Source organism: Muscardinus avellanarius (genome assembly GCF_963383645.1).
Source record: "Muscardinus avellanarius genome assembly, chromosome: 17".
NCBI classification, from domain to species: domain Eukaryota; kingdom Metazoa; phylum Chordata; class Mammalia; order Rodentia; family Gliridae; genus Muscardinus; species Muscardinus avellanarius.
The window spans coordinates 60,599,363-60,618,387 of NC_137803.1; the positions used below are offsets into that span (position 1 = coordinate 60,599,363).

The following is a 19,025-nucleotide window of genomic DNA, read 5'->3' on the forward strand; positions in this document are numbered from 1 at the left end:
CTAGGAGTCTGAGGCCATTCTGGGCAACGTAGCAAGATTAATATTAAGATTGAAATGCATATTATATTATGGTAACTGAGGCCATAAACAGATTCCACCAGAAAAGAACGTAAATGAGTGTGTGTGTGTGTGTGTGTGTGTGTGTGTGTGTGTGTGTATTTGTGTGCACATGTATATAATCTGAGGAGGCTACTGGGGCTTGAACCCAGACATGTTCTACCTCTCGGCTCTACTCCCAGCCCAGTTGAATGTTTTACTTTGAAACAGGGTCTGGCTAAGTTACTGTGCAACTGGCCTCGAACCTGCAATCCTCCAGCCTCAGGCTCCCAAGTGCTGGGATGACAGGTCTGGGCCACTGTATCCGGCTGTATAGGCATATGGCCCAAGCTGCTGGGTCTTTGGCATCTTCTGGAACAATCCCCCACCATGCTCAGAAAAGGATGGAGGCACCGAAGCGCCCAGGCCTTTCTCACCAGGCTCGTCTTCCTCGCAGTCCCATAAGCGTGGCTGGCCAGTTTCTCTGATTCCTCTACCAGATCCCGAAGTTTGGAGTGGACATGGGCCGCGCTGGTGGCATTCAGACTCACATGTTGGACGTTTTTAAGGCTGCTGTTGATCAGAATATTAAGAGATGTTATGAGAGTCAAATTTGTGGGTCGGCTCATGAAAATAGTAAGTGCCCATTTGTCGTTTATTTTCAGAAGGCGCCTACTTTCTTTCTCCTTAGGAAAGTATTTTCGGCCAGAAATAACAATCTCTAGGTCCCTTGAAGCCCCACAGCTCTCTGTGAGGAGCAGCGGCTTCAGCTCCATGATAACACTCAGACTGGTTCCGTAATTTTTGCCCTGAGAAGAGAATGCCACAGCTTCCCGGGGACAACCATTCCATCATTCCTACCAGACACAGACGCCCTGCACTTTCTCTGGCCTCTGGTTAAACCCTCCTGCATAGGATTGCACAGGTTTGAAACCAGCCTCAGCTACTTAGTGAGACCCTGTTTCCAAATAATATATAAAAAGTAGGTCTGGGAGTATAGCTCAGAGGTAGAAAGCCTCTGGGTTCCACCTCCAGTACCACCGAAAAATAAAATAAATAAAATAAACCCTCCTGCACGTGCTGGGCACCACTTGGTTATATTGGTTACAATCTCTCCTACAACGCACTCATTAATTTTCAAAAAGCTTTTCTGCACATGAAAAGTTGCTGGGTCTTTTTCCTCTAACAGCGAAGCCCAACTGACACTATTCACTAGCGATGTTGCAGGAGGGTCTGATAACATCCCACGGCTGGACTCCATTCTAACTAGTGGGCAAATCCCATCAGAGCATGTCAGCTGGCGATGGCGCAATTTCGTCCAGTGCTCTCTATCTAAAAAAACGAAATCTGACAATCAGTGCATCTCTGCCTGCTCACTAACTTCACCTCATTTTCTTTCCTGTTGACAGTGACTGTCCTCTGCTATTTGATTGGCAACACTGGGTGATTTATAAATAAAAAATAATCGTGCATCATGCTACGATTGCTGGTTTTTGTTTTGTTTTGTTTTGTTTTTTTTTTGGTACTGGGGATATTCAGAACCCAGGGGTATTCTACCCCTGAGCTACACTCCCAGCCCTATTTTTATTCTTTATTTAGAAAGAAGGTCTCACTGAGTTGCACAGGGCCTCACTGAGTAGCTGGGGCTGTCCTTGAACCAAGATCCTCCCGTCTCAGCCTCCGGAATGCTGGGATTATAAGCGTGCGCCGCCACGCCTCCTTCCACAATTGCTTTTGTTACTCTAATATTAAGCAATAAGGTCATCAAGATTTTATTCTAAGCCGGGCGTGGTGGCGCACGCTTGTAATCCCCGCGCTTGGGAGGCGGAGACAGGAGGATCGCGCAGGTTCGAAGCCAGCCGCGCTGGCTTAAGAGACCCTGTTTCAAAAATATAAAATAGGTCTGGGAGTGTAGCCCGGAAGTAGAAGGACTTCCAGGAACCCCAGTACCACCAAAAAAAAAAAAAGATTTTATTCTACCAATTCTTGAAGACTGAGGTTCTTTTTCCTCTTTGGGAAATGATGACAGACGATGCAGAGAAAGTGTGTCTAGTTCCATTCCTAGCCCTGATTCCGGTGGCACCTGCAGGTGGCACTTCTCGGTCACAGCACACGGGCTACACCATCGTCACGGGTCACTTTTCCTTGCTCTGCTGTGGGGCTTCCCTAGCAGCATTCCTCTGACGGGGAGATACTTATCTTTCCCCTTCCCTAGAACACACGCACAGAAAAGCACGCTGGCGCTCACACGCGTGGCCTTACTTTTCTAGAACAGCGGCTCGTGTCTGCAGCTCGGAAGCGTGATGCTCGGCTCTGTAGACAAGGTTGGGTGCCTCTCGTTTAGACATCTGCATGACCAGCTCATCTATGTGTTTCCTGAGATTGGTTGTCCACAAGAGCAGCTCATTCTGGTGGCTTTCCAAGCGCTACACGGAGAAATTCCTTGTGTAAACACAGGTGCACCTACTGAGTAACAGGCGCGCACGCGGATCGGCAAACTGTACGACGGTTCCCGGAGCCTTCTGTGGCCGAGGAGCCGGAACTCACCGCTAGAGCCCGTTTTACAGCCTCCACCTGCGTGGCAGCGGCATCTCTGGATCCTCTTCCTTCAGCGATTAGTGTTGAGATCAGGTTTCCTTCTTTTTCAACCTGCAACTTTCTATCCTGCAACGAAAGTCACCGTTTAAGGGTACTTCATCATGGGCAGGCAGCGCCGGAGCTTTGCTGCCTAGAGCTACCTGCTGGAGTCAGGACCCGGGGCTCATCTTGTAGGAAGTGAGAAATGGTTCCGCTTCCCGGGAGGGTTTGGCCACCAGTCTAACGGGGAAGCTGGGGAGACTCACTGTGAACTGTCTCAGGTTGGCCTTGATGAGGGGCAGCAGGTTGTTGGTCTCCTGGATCTTCACCTCAGCATCCCTCAGGAGCCCATCCGCAGCCTGGAGCTCACCCTGACGTTTTGAAAGGAGGCGGCTGGCTGTTTCCATTAATACCTTCAACTCCTCCTGCGGCGCCTGGAATTTTCTCTTAATTTCTATCAATAAATCTTCAGCAGCACTGAGAAATACAAATGTTTCCCAACCTAAGTACAAAGTTCATATCTCTGAAAGGATAGTGGAGGGGATTTTTACATGTTCACACCCAGGTTTTCCTTGAATTCGTAAGTGCCATGTGATAACTTCTGAAGAACAGGAAAGGGTTGTATTTTGTTATGGTTGTTTCTGCAGTACAGTAGAATCCAGGGACATTTTACCTTCGGGCTACAATCCCAGACCTGTTTTTTATTATTTCTTTTGAAACAGGGTCTCACTAAGTTGCACAGGGCCTTACTAAGTACCTGTTTATTTTTATTTATTTATTTTGTTGTTGTTGTTGTTGTTGTTGAAGTATAGTAGAACCCTGCGGCATTCTGCCTCTGAGCTATACCCCCTACCCTATTTTCTTTCTTTTCTTTTCTTTCTTTCTTTCTTTCTTTCTTTCTTTCTCTCTTTCTTTCTTATTGCAGTACTGGCGATGGAACCCAGGGACATTCTACCTCTGAGCTACACCCCCAGCCCTATTTTTTATTCTTTATTTTGAAACAGGGTCTCACTGAGTTGCAAATGGCCTCACTAAGTAGCTGAGGCTGTCCACAAACTGTGATCCTACAATCTCAGCCTTCATTACTTCTTTTGAAACAGGGTCTCACTAAGTTGCAGAGAACCTCACTACCACACCCGGCTTGGGAACAGTTTTCTAAGACAGTGATAGGTTTGGCAGATTTACACTTTTATTCTCAACAAACTGTCTTTGTTTACAAACTCCCTTACACATTTTAGTTATGGAATTAAAGGAAATAATCTCAGTGAATCTGGACTCAGAAAACTGGGATTACGTTTTGTGTTAATGGATTGCGTTAATGAAATTCCACACAATAGGTCCAATGGTTAAATATAACCTGCTAATTCTCTGATTCAATTTGTTGTGCAAACTTTGAAAATTTCATTTAAAATTCCCTGTAATACATCCTACATTTCCACAAATAACAGATCACTGAGTTAAGATATAATAGAAGGAATAAAAGTTTGAGCTCTAGAACATTAGAATAGCACTGGACGTTCTCTCAACATACTTAGGTCTTAATCAGAATAACAGTGCTTTATTATGAAGTAGACAACAAGAATTAAAGCCACGTTCCTGAAAAGCACAAATCCAGTATATCTAATGTCTGATCAGGAATCTATCATACCCTATCTCTCTTAGGATATGTAAGATAGGGGTTAAAAACCATCTATGGAATGACCGAATCATGTTGAGAAAATACAATCCCCAATGACTTGAACGAGGCTAACAGCAAGGAAACACAGCACTCTTAATTAGCTTCTTCCTACAAAATTTACTACATTAATTGCTGGGTATGGTGGTGTCTGCCTGTAATGCCAGGACTTGGGGAGGTTGAGACAGGAGGATTGCAGGTTCAAGACCAGCCTTGGCAATTTAGTGAGACCCTTAGAAACTTAGCAAAACCTGATTCCAAAGTAAAAACTAAAAGGGAATGATGGGGGTGCAGATCTGTAATAGAATGTCCCCCGCACACAAATATGTACATATTGGATTAATATTAATGTATGTCCCCCGTACACAAATATATATATATATTTAATAGAGTAGACCTGTGTTCCCAAACTCTGTTTCTTCATAACTGGGGTGTCCCATGAATCATTAAGCAGATTCCATGAGAAAAGTTTCTGTGATAAAAGAAAACTCAACTCTACTCCCCAGTTCCCCCCTTGGAAATTTTAATACCCTAAAGCTTTAAAAGTGAGATTAGTCAGTCACAAAAAGTGAAAAATCAGATGCTCTCCCTAATATGAAGAAGCCAGGGAGAAAAAGGGACATAGGAGGAATTCTAGATGGAAGAGGAGAAACCTTGGAGGAGCAAATAAGGAGGCTTTACTGGGAATGAGGAGAGGGGGAGAGAGAAACTCCCTCATGTGCAAGATGTACGTTCACAAACATCAAAAGTCATCACGAAGCCAAACAGGAGGAGGAAGGAGGGAGGGATGGGGAGGGAATTGGGGAGGGGCTAAATGAGTGATGTGTGTGCATGTGTGCCTCCACCATCTTGTATCCCGTTAAGATGTATGAATGTAAAGTACCAATAAATTAGAAGAAGGAGAAGAAGAAAAAGGAGAATGAGGAGGAAGAAGGAGGATAAGAAAAGAGAAGGAGAAGGAGGAAGAGGAGGAAGAGGAGGAGACGGAAAAAGAGGAGGAGGAAGAGAAGAAAGAGCAGAAGACTTGTAGTAAAGAACTTGTGTCTCTGCATTAGACACTGCGTTTCCCAAACATATCTGGTCAGAGAACCTATTTGTTCATTGATAGGTCTAAAGTTTGGAAATAGAGTTATAAACAATGATCTGCCGCATGTCAGAAGGAGTTAACGGCTCAGGCTGGAGCAGGCTGTCTCGGCAAGGCTACAGTGTTCTCAAAGTTAAAACAGGGGCCGCTCACGGCGCTGTGAGGCCTGGTGTTGGGCGCTGGGGCCGGCTTTTCTTTGGGAGTCTGGCACCTGGGGGTGTGTGGATGCTACATCTCCAGGGCCTTCCCCGGGCAGAAGCATCACACACACAGAGCATTCTCACTATTGGGAGAAAGTGACCCCTCGGTGGAGAAGCACCCTGCGTGGGCACTCCCGGCTCTGCTGGGTCCTTTCTCCAGTTACAGCTGGGCACCCCTAATCAGTCTTCACCACAAACTGAACTGTTTGCTGAATTCTGAGAGAACTGGTGAAATTCATAATGTGGTGGTTGTCTGACACAGGCAAGAAACACAAGTGGTTTGTGTGCCAATCTGCCCACCCGTGGTTTGGACACAATTGAGCTCCTGCCACTCCTTTCCCTTTCGTGTGTGTGTGTGTGTGTGTGTGGTACAGGGGATGGAACCCAGGGGCATTCCACCTGTGAGCTACAACCCCAGCACTGTTTTATTTTTATTTTGAAACAGTGTCTTGATAGGTTGATGAGAGTCTCACTATTTGCTGAGACTGTCCTCAAACCGGTGATCCTCCTGTCTCAGCCTCCCAAGCACTGAGATTGCAGGCATGTGACACCACACCCAGCTACACCACTCATTTTCTAAGGATTATAATTATAATGAAAGAACCAATGATAAATAATTTCAAAAATAATTCATGTGGTTTGAAATGGTATGAATATAAGGATTATCTATGGAAAATTGGAAAGTAGAGGCCAGAGAACACATTCTGAGTTCTTGTTTGTTTGTTTTTGGTACTGGGGATTGAACCCAGGGGCATTCTACCTCCAGACCTTTTTATTTATTTATTTATTTATTTATTTATTTATTTATTTATTTTATCTTGTATCTAGGTCTTCTCACATTGCTGAAGGTCTTGCTAAATTGCTGAGGCTGGTCTCAAACCTACAATCCTCCTGTCTCAGCCTCCCAAGTTTTGGGATTACAAGTGTGAAACACCACAGGCAGTCAAAAACATTTATAAAAATAGTTTAAAATATGCTAGTAGAAAGAACACAGCCGTGATGTGAAATCATATAAGAATTTGAAACGGTATTTAAGACATTCATCATGACCTGGAAGACAGAATTTGTGCTATTATAGCAAGAAGTAACTGTATAAAAATACTAAGAAAAAATCCTGAAAGAGAACTCCGAGCTCCCCGTGACTGGGTACAACAGAGTTTTGAAATCTCTTTGCATTCCACACAGTAGTTTTCGGTGAAGGTTTGTACAATTGAGCTCAACTATTCTGGCCTAGTGTCCACGTGGCTTAGATTTCAGGGCCTAGGTGTCCACAGACTATATTCTCTTCTATGAGTGATTCCTTGTAGTTGGTCTATAATAAACACTTTCTTTGGTTTGCTGCAGGTGAAATGTAACTCAAAAGTCACAGAAAAATCCAGAATCTATTGCACAGTAGCACAAAGACAACTGTTCTGACTGTGGCCTACACTGCCTGTGCTCGGGCCCCCTCCTGGAACACCTGTTAGCTGGGTTGCCTCTCCTCTCCTACAGTATCCCATCTCCATGAACACTTCCTTTCCGTTCTTCCTGCTTCTTCTCCCCCATCCAAGTTGCCATCCCTATCAGGCGGGGCTGTGAATGTTCTTTAGGAACTTACTTGAGCTCCTGGATGGCCTGCTCACGTAGCTCCGTGAAATTTTTTTCCTGTATAATTTCCAGCAAAGATGAAATGTTCCGTTGCATATTCTGAAGAGTCAAATTGGGGAGCTGGACATCTTCATCCAAAGTCTGATTCAAAGCTGTTGCCTTTGTAAGGATTTCTACGGAGAAAGGTCATTATTTAATGACTCTCTCCAGGGAAGACAGTGCTCACTGGAAAAACTTAGAAATGTCCTTCAGTGACAGCTGCCTGTCTCCCTAGGCTGATTGGACCTCCATGTCAGGCCAGGTCAGGATGCCCCGGTATCCCACACACCCCTAACACAACACTCACGGATTTCGGATTTCTGCCTTATGTATTGTTAATCTTCCCAGGACAAACTCCACAAGGGCAGGGACTGTGACATAGTGTAACCGCAGCCTTTCCTTAGAGACAGGGCTTCTCAATAAACATCTACATAAATAAACCAGGAATCCTTGATGCTACTTGTTTTTTATTACCAATCTCCCTGTTTTGATTTTTTTTAACTTTTTGTCCACTGAAGTGTGATTTGTATGATTTGCATTGGATTCTGTCCTTTTCAAGCCCTTACACTGCAATCCAAAATAAAAGCAAGAATATGTTCCTGGGAGCCAGAAAACTAAAAATAGCTAAGAGCCAAAGGAGACCCAGCTGTGGAGTGATTAAATTACTCTCATAGGGTGGAGGTGCTCTAGCATCAGACACAAGCCCCCAAATCCACCATCCTGGGAGAGCGGATAGGAAGATAACTATCAACTATACCATTAGGGGCTTGATAATTAGGATCCATGTGATCGGCATTATAATACAGAAAGTTAAAAAAGAAAACAGGTAGTGCTTAAAGAAGAAAACTCTCAGTGAAGGGTGACAGGCTGCACATTCTAGGATCACCCCCCTTTTTTTGGCTGTAGGAAGCCCAGCGCACGACACACACACCCTTAGTCACAGGTTTAATACAGTGACTGTGAGTCTTTCTACCAAAGAAGCAGAGTCCCCATGCCAGACGAGACCCCGCTCACACTACCTTTGATGTTTTCCTGCATCTGTTCCACAAATGAGGCCAGGCCCTGACTCCTCTTCCAGAGTGTCTCTGTCTGCGTTTTCACCTGTTGACTGCGGGCTAACACTTGGGTGAGCTGGTAGAAGAAAAGGTCTCGGGTTAGTTCCACCTTAAATCACACACAAGCTCTGATCACTGTCTCCTTTAAGCAACCAAATGTCTTCCGTAACATGGTGACATCCACCATCTGCCAAGCACGGTAGCACACACCTGTGGTCCCAGTTCTTGGGAGGGTGAGGCAGGAGTATCAAAATTTGGAGGCTAGTCTCTATAACTTAGTAAGACTCTGCTCCAAAATAAAAGCTTGAAAGGACTGAGGGTGTAGCGCGGAGGCAGAATGCTCCTGGGTTCAATTCCCAGTACCAAAAAAGAAAGGATGCATACCATTAAGTAAGCCAAGATGACTAATTCAGGGTTGGAAATTGACAGAGGGGCTAATGAAATAATGTACTTACTCAGCGTGAGAAAAAAATGGCGTATCTTTACAAGCAGCCCACCTGACTATCAAACGAGACTCCCCTGTGTCTACTCACATTTTTATTTTTTGGTAGTGAAGACTGAACCCAAGGGGCATTCTACCTCTGAGTTATACCCCCGATTCTTTTTACTTTGGCATTTTGAAATAAAGTTTCACCACATTGCTGAGTGTCCTGCTAAGTTGCTGAGGCTGGCCTTAAACCTCTGCCTCAGCCTCCCAAGTATTGGGATTACAGATGTGTGACACCAGACTCAGCTGTCTGCTCAGTTCAGAACCCAAGTACAGTCACAAATCACTTAACTATGAGTCATGCTCTAATAAGTATATCCTCAAGAGATATTTCATTATTGTGCAAACACAGTGTGTCTATATACCTACAGAGCGTAGCTTATCCTGTACCTAACCTATGCGGTGTACACACACACACACACACACACACACACACACACACACACACACATCATATAGTCTACTGTTTTAAGGATCATGATGAACAAAAATATGGAAGATTAAATCAAGGGTAAGAGGGCCGGGCGTGGTGGCGCATGCTTGTAATCCCCACGCTTGGGAGGCAGAGACAGGAGGATCGCGCAGGTTCGAAGCCAGCCGCACTGGCTTAAGACACCCTGTTTCCAAAACTAAAAAAGCATAAAATAGGTCTGGGAGTGTAGCCTGGAGGTAGAAGGGCTTCTAGGAACCCCGATACCACCAAAAAAAAAAAAAAAATCCAGGGTAAGAGAAAATGACGTAATCAAGAGGCTCAGTAGATATGCAACACATGCAGCTGTTGGCCGAGGCATGAACTCTGTAACAGAACCACCACGGTCCCTACAACACTACAGCTCCGGCAGCTAAGCAGTAGGTGTTGCTCAACTCCATTGTAATCTGAAGGGATGGGTAGCCTCTATGCAGCCCACCACTGACCAAAATGTCACGCACACGTGACTAGGCACAGAATACAGAAAGCAAGCCTGTACTAATTTGTGTGCCTAAGAGAACTGAGTACCTTGGAGTTAAGAACAGAGTCAGGAAAATTGGGTGTTTTATTTGATTCTGCCAGGCGATGGACCTATATCTCTCCGAGTCTTATAGGTAACATCAGGGGAACATCAGCCTGTACCTCCCGGGGGTCCCTGGGAGGATGAACTGAGCTGGGCGTGGTGGCTCACCTGTAATCCCAGCACCTGAGGGGCTGAAACAGGAGGAACACATTTTGGAGCCTCAGTAACTTAAGGAGATCCTGTTTCAAATTCAAAAATAAAAAGGGCTAAGGGTGTATTTCTGGGGTAGAATGTCCCTGGGTTAAATCCCAAGTACCAAAAAAAAGAGGGGTAGGGGATAAAGGAAGCCGATGTTCCCCAGGCCTAGGGTCTGTGACTCGGCTCCCTTCAGCTGTTATTTTTATTAGAATTTTTATGATTTGTAAAAGGAAAAGTTGTTTGGCATTTCTATAAATGTAAAATGACTCCAACTGAGTCTAAAAGTGTTTTGTAGTCAAGACCAAAGAGAATCTTCTTTAATGGACACAGAATTTTAATCAACTCATCACTTCCTACCAAATAAATGTAAGCCCTTAAACCCCTCCAAATCACCATTAATTCTTTAACAGGAGCCAAGCTCACGGTGCCTCTCCAGTACGGGACTCCCTGTGTGCGCTGAGACATCTGTGATGCGCTGTCAGTTTGACAGCGGGCTGCCTCACCGGGCGGGAGGGCCACGACGGACCCTCCATGTGGCATCAGCTAAAGAGAATGAATGGGGCTGCTGGGAAGACAAAATGCATGCCACTCCAAGCCTTAAAGTCAGAGCTTCCTGGACGCAGAGCTAGACATTGCCAAGCACCCAAGCCAGAAGTCTGTGCCAGGCAGAGCCCTGGTTAGTCCAGGGGTGTAGCTGGTCTTCAGGAGCAACCGTGGCACTCACGGGTCTCAGTTATAGAATGGATGTGGGAGGGACTTCAGCAATCTTTTTTTTTTTTCTTTTTTTGGGGGGTACTGGGGTTGGAACCCAGGGGCATTCTACCTCTGAGCTATGCCCCCATCCTTTATTTTTTAATTCGTTACTTTTTAAAACCAAATTGCTGAGAGCCTCACTAAGTAGCTGAGGCTGTCTTTGAACCTGAGCAATCCTCCTGTCCCAACCTCCCAAGTACTGGGATGACAAACATAGGCCACCTCGCATGGCTCCTCACCAATCTTTTAATCACCCTGCACCCCTCGTTTCAGAGAAGACAGAGAAGCCAGAGGACAAAGCCACTGCCCACCCCATCCCTCTGCAGAGGGATGATACCAACGAAGAAGGCGGCCTCTTCCCACTAACCAGACACCACAGGATAGACCGAGGTGATGAAGGACCCTGGCTCACAGCATCCAGGAATCAGAGCCTGGCCTGACCCCTCTGGAACCTTCCAGAAAGCCCCGAGGCATGCGCGCAAGGGCTGCCCTGGCAAGCTGGGTGGAGATCTCTGCTGTGTGTGTGTGTGTGTGTGTGTGTGTGTGTGTGTGTGTGTTTATACTTCTATAGAACCATTGGGATTCCACATCACAGTGAGTTTCCAAGTGACACACACATCCGTGCACAAGGACCTGGTGTGTTTCACTCTCCCTCACGTTAGTGAAACCTGTAGCGTCCCCATCCTGTGTGGAGTAGCGTTATTTGAACGGTTTCTTTCCCCAGGCCTCCTTTTTCTCTAGCCTCCTCCCTCTCCCAACCCTCATCCACTATTCGAGCAATCGCTGTCTCTCTTTGCCATCACCGTCTCTCTAGCTTGCACATCTAGGAGAAACACGCGGCCGTGGCTTGGTGAGACTTTGTGAGACCAGCTGCTCCCGCTCGGCCTCAGTCTCTAGCCCAGAACCACCTGCTCTGCTCCGCCCACTGTCCCCGGGCTGAGCTGCTCTCTGAGCTGGGCACTTACCCTCTTTTGCAGGTCTTCTGTTTGTCCTCCAACAGCTTCAAGTTGAATTTCTGTCTGATTCTTTGACATGTGTCCTTTTAGTAAAGACTCCTGGGAACAAAAGAAATGTTATGATTCTTCAAAGTAAAATGTTTTGGTCATTAACAAAGACTCACTAATTTATTTTGTGGTTGTTCACTAATTTATTTTGTGGTACTTTCCTTGAAACTGTCAGTTAAAAATACAATAAATGAGTGATGTTTGCATGGATGCCTCCACGTTAAGATGTAAGACTACAGCACACTAATAAAAAGTAAAAATATAAAAGAGTAAAAATGCAATAGTTCATGCTGACTCAAGGTTTAGTTCTAGCTACATAATTCTGTGCTGTTACCTTTGCATTATAGTTCCTATATGGCCATAGATTTAAAATATGGTGTGGTACACAGAACTCAAGACCATTGCATTTCCTAGATAAAAATATAGCTTTAGTCAATATCAAAGTCGTAAATTTTAACTAGAAATGTAAATGCTTTAAAAGTATTTAATGAAAAAAAGCTTTATGATCATCAATTAAATGCTTACTTCATGCCAACACTCATTTATTAGCTTCTTATTTCAGCACAACATCAGCCCTATAAAGTAGTTCTAGTACTATTTAGGGGAGAGAAGGGCTAAGTAACTTCTCCAAGGACACGGTCTTGGTAAATAATGAGAAATAATAAGTTTACACTCTCAGCATCTTACTGGATATAAAGAAATGGACACGTGGTTTAAATTAGAGCAGATCATTCAAAATTACTTAAAACGTAAATCAAGTCTTTATGTCACATGGTAAATTTAATATTTAGTTACATTTGTAGGGCTCAGATGGGAAGAAAACAGAATTTACTGACTGTGTATATGATGGCTGGAAAAGAGATTTAAATATCCTCCTTTTTATAACTATGGATTCATCACATTTTGCTACTTAAGGAAAAATAACATAAAGATTTCTTAGTGTCCCCTACCTGTTCATTATCCAACTTTATGAAGAACAATTGTAAAAAAGAAGGGGTCATAGACCCAGCTTCTCCCAGTGCACACACATACACGCTCCTAATGAAATAGTAGGTCTAAGAAAAGTGTTTATCTAAAAAAGGTCATTTAGGAATGACCCGACTTTTATTACAGCATGACACAGTGAATAGATTGCCTCAAATTCTAATGTAAAGGGAGAAAGCATGATGTAAGAATCATATTTGTTTCGATTAGAACTAAAAGTGCCGACTCTACAGTCTTCCGCCCACTCTACCTGCTGGATCCTGCTTTAAAATAAAAAAAATAAAAGAGGGCTGTAGGTGTAGCTCAGAGGTAAAATGCCGTTGGGTTCAATCCCCAGTCACACACACACACACACACACACACACACACACACACACACACTTAAAGGAGCTGGACAAGGATGCTAAGTGCTAAGTCAATTTTGTAATTTCTTAATTTCCCATCCTTTTGACCAGAACTAACCTGATAAAATATAAACTGGGATTTATACACAGAAATTTTAATAGTTTTTCAAGCAGAAAGGACTTTTGTATTCTAGAATTTCAATTAAGAAAAAATACACTGCCAGGTGTGGTGGCCAACACCTGTAATCCCAGTACTTGGAAGGCGGACACAGGAGGGTTGGAGGTTTGAAGCCAGCTTCATAAACTTGGCCATACTCTCAGCAACTTAGTGAGACTCTGTTTCAAAATAAAATAGGGCTGGGGTGTAGCTAGGAAGAAAAATCCTCTAGGTCCCATCCCCAGTACCAAACAACGATGACGGTGATGATGATGATGGAGATGATAATAATGATAACAATAATAATACGACACTTGGAGTCACTGGGGAATGATCTTAACCAAATTATGTGCAATCACAAAAAGGTAACGACAATAAATCCCGCTATTATGTGTAGCTATAATTACATAATGCACCATAAATTCTTTTTAAAAGAATAATAGGCTTAATGGAAATTATGCATCTTTAGCATAAACCAACACTATAAAAGATACTGTCCAGATTTCTTCTCTATATTGGCACCAGCTGCTTTCAGGTATCCAAACTGAAGGGGAGCAAGTGGGTGCTGTCTTGCTTCCAAGGGTAGGACAGGCCTGGGGCGGTGTGCACAGCAGGTCTCTGGGCTGATTCTCACCCCAGGAGGGTCTCAGGGTGGTGAGGTCATTACAGTGGTCATGGCTGCTTCACTGGTCATTACAGGGCTGGAACCTCCCAGTGAGGTTCCTCCCCTCGGGAGACAGACAGAGCGACCTCAGCCAATCCCACTGACCGTCTCAAGGACACAAGTTTCTATCCATCTCGGTGTTCCCAGTACCTACCCGAAGCTCTTGCGTTACGTTTCCCAGTTTGGACAGCATTTTATCCTGGGCAGGGACCACATCGGTGATGTTCATAGAGGAAAGGGTTTTATCAAGACCATCCAGGTCATCCAGCAGCGTTCCCACACACTTGTCCTCACAAGCTGGGAGAGAAAGAAAGAGTCAGGTCAGGTAAGGCCTGGCTTTGTCCCATGGCGTCCACGAGCCTCGTGTCACAAGAACCTGGGTGGCCAGAGAGGCTGCCGAGGCCCCGGCCACCACGGTCTCATTTCACTCCAGCTGCAGGTGGGTGGCACGGTGGGAGGCGCCAAGCCCTTATTGCCAAACAGTAACACCGTGATGTGACCCAGATCCGACATGGGACACGCCTGGGGCCACACAGGAAGCAAGAGCCGAGCCCAGGTGTGGCCCCAGCAATGGCGCCCGCCACTGTACTGCACCCCATCTTTACAGAGCCCTTGCCTGTCTGTAACTCAGGCCGGTTGCAGCAAGCCCCAGTTTTCATTTCGCAGCTTGGTCTGTCACTTCCTGCGGTCACCCCCAGCAAGGAGGAGTGAAGGGCGGTGCAGAAAACAAAGGGGGTGTGTTTGCTTATAACAAACAAGTGAAAAGCTTTTCAGCATACTAGCCCAGGTCCCACCCTCACCCTCGCTCCCCATGAACCAGAGAAGACAGCCCAGGATGACTAGTCTTGAACTTGCTGGAAACATCAGGCCAGAGGAGGAAGAAAATTAAACGAGCAGAAGCTATAGCGAAACTGGGGAACATTAAGGGCCACCCACAATTGTGTTTCTTCTCGTGTTTCCTGACCTTTGTTCTGCTAAAAGACCTATTAACACAGCTCTATAAACTAAGAAGTCAGGATTTCTGTGCTACTCGGAGAGACAGGGAAGTCCATGCCAGCATCATAGGACTCCTGCTTCAGTTTGCAAATTCGATTCAGTAGAAGCAACAGCCATCTATGCTTAGGAAAAATAATAGACATAAAAGAAAGTCGGCCTTCCGGTATCCTGATGTCAGGACAGAGTGCTGGAAACACGTCTTTCCTACAAAGGCAGAAGAGAAACACCCACAGACACAGTCGCCGTCCAGCAGCAGGTGCCTTGGCAGGCATTTCTCGCATCGGGTCCCCGTGGCCCCCGGCCTGCAGGTGCACTGCCCGGTCACGCGGTCACAGTCGCTGTGGATCGAGCCCCGCGAGTCGCAGTCACATTTCTGGCACGTGCCACCCAGAATTTCAGGGCTCCCATAGTAGCCCGAGGAGCACCTGCAGAAAGATAGCAGCGCGGTCAGCAGCGGTGAGGAGTAAACCCAGAAACCAGCCCCGGCCGGGGACAGCAACCGTTTGAAGAACAAAGCACACGTTTATGGCTGGAAACCTTGTTTTGGAGTCATGATGAGATCCCACGTCAATTATGCACATACGGAAGGGTAATGACTCCCAGACTGCTAGAGTAAATATATCCAATCTGTTATAAAAGGAGCAGGTGTCCCGAGCCTCTCCACGTGATAATAAACCGCATACCTTTCACAGTATCGTCCTTCGTAGCCCTGAGTACAGGCGTCGCAACGGAAGCCACCATCGTCCTCCAAGACACAGGTGGGACTGAAGCTGGAAGAAAAGAAAAGAGGGCGTTTTCTTGAATGTTCAGATACATGGCTTCCTTTTTTTCCCTTAGGGTTTTTATTCACTACTGTCAGAACACACCCTACTCCTCTAAAAGTGAAGTGATGGCGCTGGAGGACTTTTAGAGGTCAACTCTGTTGGGCAAAAAGGAAGAGAAGCAGGCCATCAATGCAAGTGTGCTTAAGTCCCATATCCAAAAGACATCCGAGGGACCCTCGCTCCAGACCATCGTGGCAGGTTACGTCGAAGACCAGTCTTACAGATTATAGTTAATTAGCCAACCAAGAAAGCATCCCAGATGAAAAAGAGTCTTTTGTTTTGAGTTAAATAGAAAGTTGCCTGGATTACGAGGTTATAAGGAGAGTTGGAACAACTACAAGAAGTCTGAGAACAGCAAGAAGAGGGCAGAAGGGATTCCCAAGCTGAGCCCTTTCATGGGATGCAATGAACATGGATGGACACCAGGGGGAGCCAGAGGGACAAGCCATGAGCCAGGAGGCATTGGAAAATGAATTAAGGATTCTAGACCTTAGTCCTTTGCAGAGCTCAAAACCTTAACTCCAAATAACTGAAACGTCCCAATTAAAAAAAAAAAGGGGGGGGCAATTGAACCGAAGAGCCACGTCTCAAAAAACAGAAATACAAATGGCCAAACAAGTACATGAAGAATTTTCAATATCAGCAGCCGTTAAGGAAACGCAAGTCAAACCTGCCCTGAGAGCCTAACTCCAGGCCGTTAGAACGGCGATCGATTGTCAAGAACACAAACAATAATAAATGCCGGGGAGGACGTGGGGAAACAGGGCTTGCACACACTGCTGGCACGACTGTGAATTAGTACAACCCCTCTGGAGAGTCTTCTAAAGACGAGGAATGGAACCCTGCATGGCCCTGTTATAACACTCCTCGATATCTTTCCAAAAATATTAGTTAGGATACTACAGTGTGACGTGCAAACCCACGCTTATGACAGTGAAAATCATAACAGCCGAGTCAGGGACCCAGTCTAGGTGCCCATAAAGAGATAAATGGATAAAAATGTGGTTTATGTACACGAGGCAGTTTTACTCAGCCAAAAAGAACAAAATCTCGCCGTTTGCAGAAGAATGACCTAGAGAAGAGCATGCTGAATGGCATGAGCCACGTTCAGAAATCAAGGGCCACACGGTTTCTCCCATAGGCGCAAGCTAGAGAGAAAACAGGAAAGAAAGGAGAATTCGTGAAAACAAGGACGGAGACCAGAGGACGCGACTCGGGGCCAGGAGGAGGCCGGGGAGGGCCAGGCTTGGCACTGGCCGCTCCTCCTGGGAGCTTCACCACCCACTGCAATAGTGTGTGCAGGGGAAGCGGGCGGGGGTGAAACGTGGAGGAACACGAATCGAGAAACACTGTGTGCACGTGTGAACACTTCCTTTTGAACCTCGTGAGGACGCTTAAGTACGAGGCAACAATGATTCTTCATAACCATGTCAACGGGAAAGGCATCTGAAACCCCGAAGCATGACATCGAGTGTAATCCGTAAGTGCAGATACTTAGCAACACATTCCCTTCGTTTTCGTAATTTGTAGGTGATATTTATTTATTTATTTATTTATTTATTTATTTTTGTGGTACTGGAGATGGAATCCAGGGGCATTCTCCCTCCAAGCTACACCCCTGGCCCTATTTTTTATTCTTTATTTTGAAACGAGGTCTCACTGAGTTGCAGAGGGCCTCACTAAGTAGCCGAGGCTGTCCTCAAACCGCCATCCTGCTGTCTCAGCCTCCCAAATGCTGGGATGACAAGCGTGTGCCACCACACCCAGCCACAATTATATTTAAAACCTTTTGTTTTTTATATTGAAACAGGCTCTTGCTATGTTACTGATGCTGGCTTGGAACCTTCAAACCTCCTGGCTTGGCCTCCCAAGCACCGGGATTACAGGCGTGCACCGCCACACCTGGCACAGGGAGGGTCTTAACACTGACCTCGCGGGGTCTTGGGAGGCGAGGCTGGAAAGGGAAGCCTGGCTGTGGCGAGGTGGTGGAGCAGCTCACCTGGCAGGGTGGCGGTGCGGACAGGCACATGGAGAACAGTTGCTGGCCAAGCCTGTCACCGTCCCGAAGTAGCCAGGAGCACACGCATCGCAGTGGTCACCAGCCGTGTTATCCCTGCAGCTCTGTGGTCCAGCGTTTCAAAGGGGGAAGGAAGCAACGGGAGAGGCTAGGAGTTGTTCTTATCTGGAGACAGCTAAGCATCACCACGCTGCACATCACCTAGCTTTTCAAAAAGTCTTTAAAAAGAATGAGCAGCACTCCCAGACCTATTTTACAGTTATTTTTGTTTTGTTTTGTTTTGTTTTGGTGGTACTGGGGTTCCTGGAAGCCCTTCTACCTCCAGGCTACACTCCCAGACCTATTTTTTTACATTTTTATTTTGGAAACAGGGTCTCCTAAGCCAGCACGTGCGGCTGGCTTCGAACCTGCGCGATCCTCCTGTCTCTGCCTCCCAAGCACGGGGATTACAAGCGTGTGCCACCAGGCCCGGCTGAAACATTTGATTTTAAGAAGCAGCTGGGGTTCAATGGCTGCATGTAAGAATTAAAACAGCAGAAGTGGACAGATAGGTGATTTCAGAAGCAGTTGAAAGCCGGGCGTGGTGGCACACGGTTATAATCCCAGCATTGGGGAGGCTGAGACAGGAGGATCGCGGTTTACAGACAGTCTCAGCTTCTTAGTGCGGACCTCTGCAACTCAGTGAGACCCTGTTTAAAAATGAAGAATAAAAAATAGGGCTGGGAGTGTAGCTCAGAGAAAGAATGCCCCTGGGTTTCATCCCCAGTGCCGCAAAAAAAAAAAAAAAATTGAAGAAGAAGAAGAAGAAGAAGAGGAGGAGGAGGAGGAGGAGGAGGAGGAGGAGGAAGTTGTTGTTGTTGAATAGAGTGGTATATGCCTGTACCCCTGGAGGCTGAAACAGGAGGCTAACACAGGAAGATCCCAGGTTTGAGGCCAGCCTCAGCAACTTAGTGAGACTCTGCAATTTAGCAAGACTTGTTTCAAAATAAAAAATAAGCCGGGCGTGGTGGCGCACGCTTGTAATCCCTGTGCTTGGGAGGAGGAGACAGGAGGATCATGCAGGTTCGATGTGCTGGCTTAAGCCCTGTTTCCAAATAAAAAAGTATAAAATGGGTCTGGGAGTGTAGCCTGGAGATAGAAGGGTTTCCAGGAACCCCAGTACCACCAAAAAATTAAAAATTAAAAAAAATAAATAAAATGGGTTGGGGTATAGCTCAGAGGTAGAATGTCCCTGGATTCAATTCCCATTACCCCACCTCCCAGAAAAGATTTAAGAAACATAATGAAGAGAACTTCTGGTCTTGGAGTACCGCCACTAAATTGTTACACTGAGAAAGGAAAATTCAGTTAAA

At 45.8% G+C, this 19,025-nt stretch overlaps 1 protein-coding gene across 1 annotated transcript in view; it reads right to left on the reverse strand.

Moving 5' to 3' along the window:
* Positions 1–19,025, reverse strand: part of LAMA1 (laminin subunit alpha 1) — a gene marked incomplete at both ends in the record, with an annotated part of 143,528 nt that overhangs the window by 36,100 nt on the left and 88,403 nt on the right. Inside the window, 11 exons of the mRNA XM_080714726.1 lie at positions 474–825; positions 2,299–2,462; positions 2,584–2,700; positions 2,880–3,090; positions 7,170–7,332; positions 8,218–8,329; positions 11,649–11,738; positions 13,991–14,133; positions 15,064–15,257; positions 15,516–15,602; positions 17,656–17,777. Coding sequence (XP_080570852.1) covers positions 474–825; positions 2,299–2,462; positions 2,584–2,700; positions 2,880–3,090; positions 7,170–7,332; positions 8,218–8,329; positions 11,649–11,738; positions 13,991–14,133; positions 15,064–15,257; positions 15,516–15,602; positions 17,656–17,777 — 1,755 coding nt within the window. The remainder of the gene's footprint in view (positions 1–473; positions 826–2,298; positions 2,463–2,583; positions 2,701–2,879; positions 3,091–7,169; positions 7,333–8,217; positions 8,330–11,648; positions 11,739–13,990; positions 14,134–15,063; positions 15,258–15,515; positions 15,603–17,655; positions 17,778–19,025) is intronic.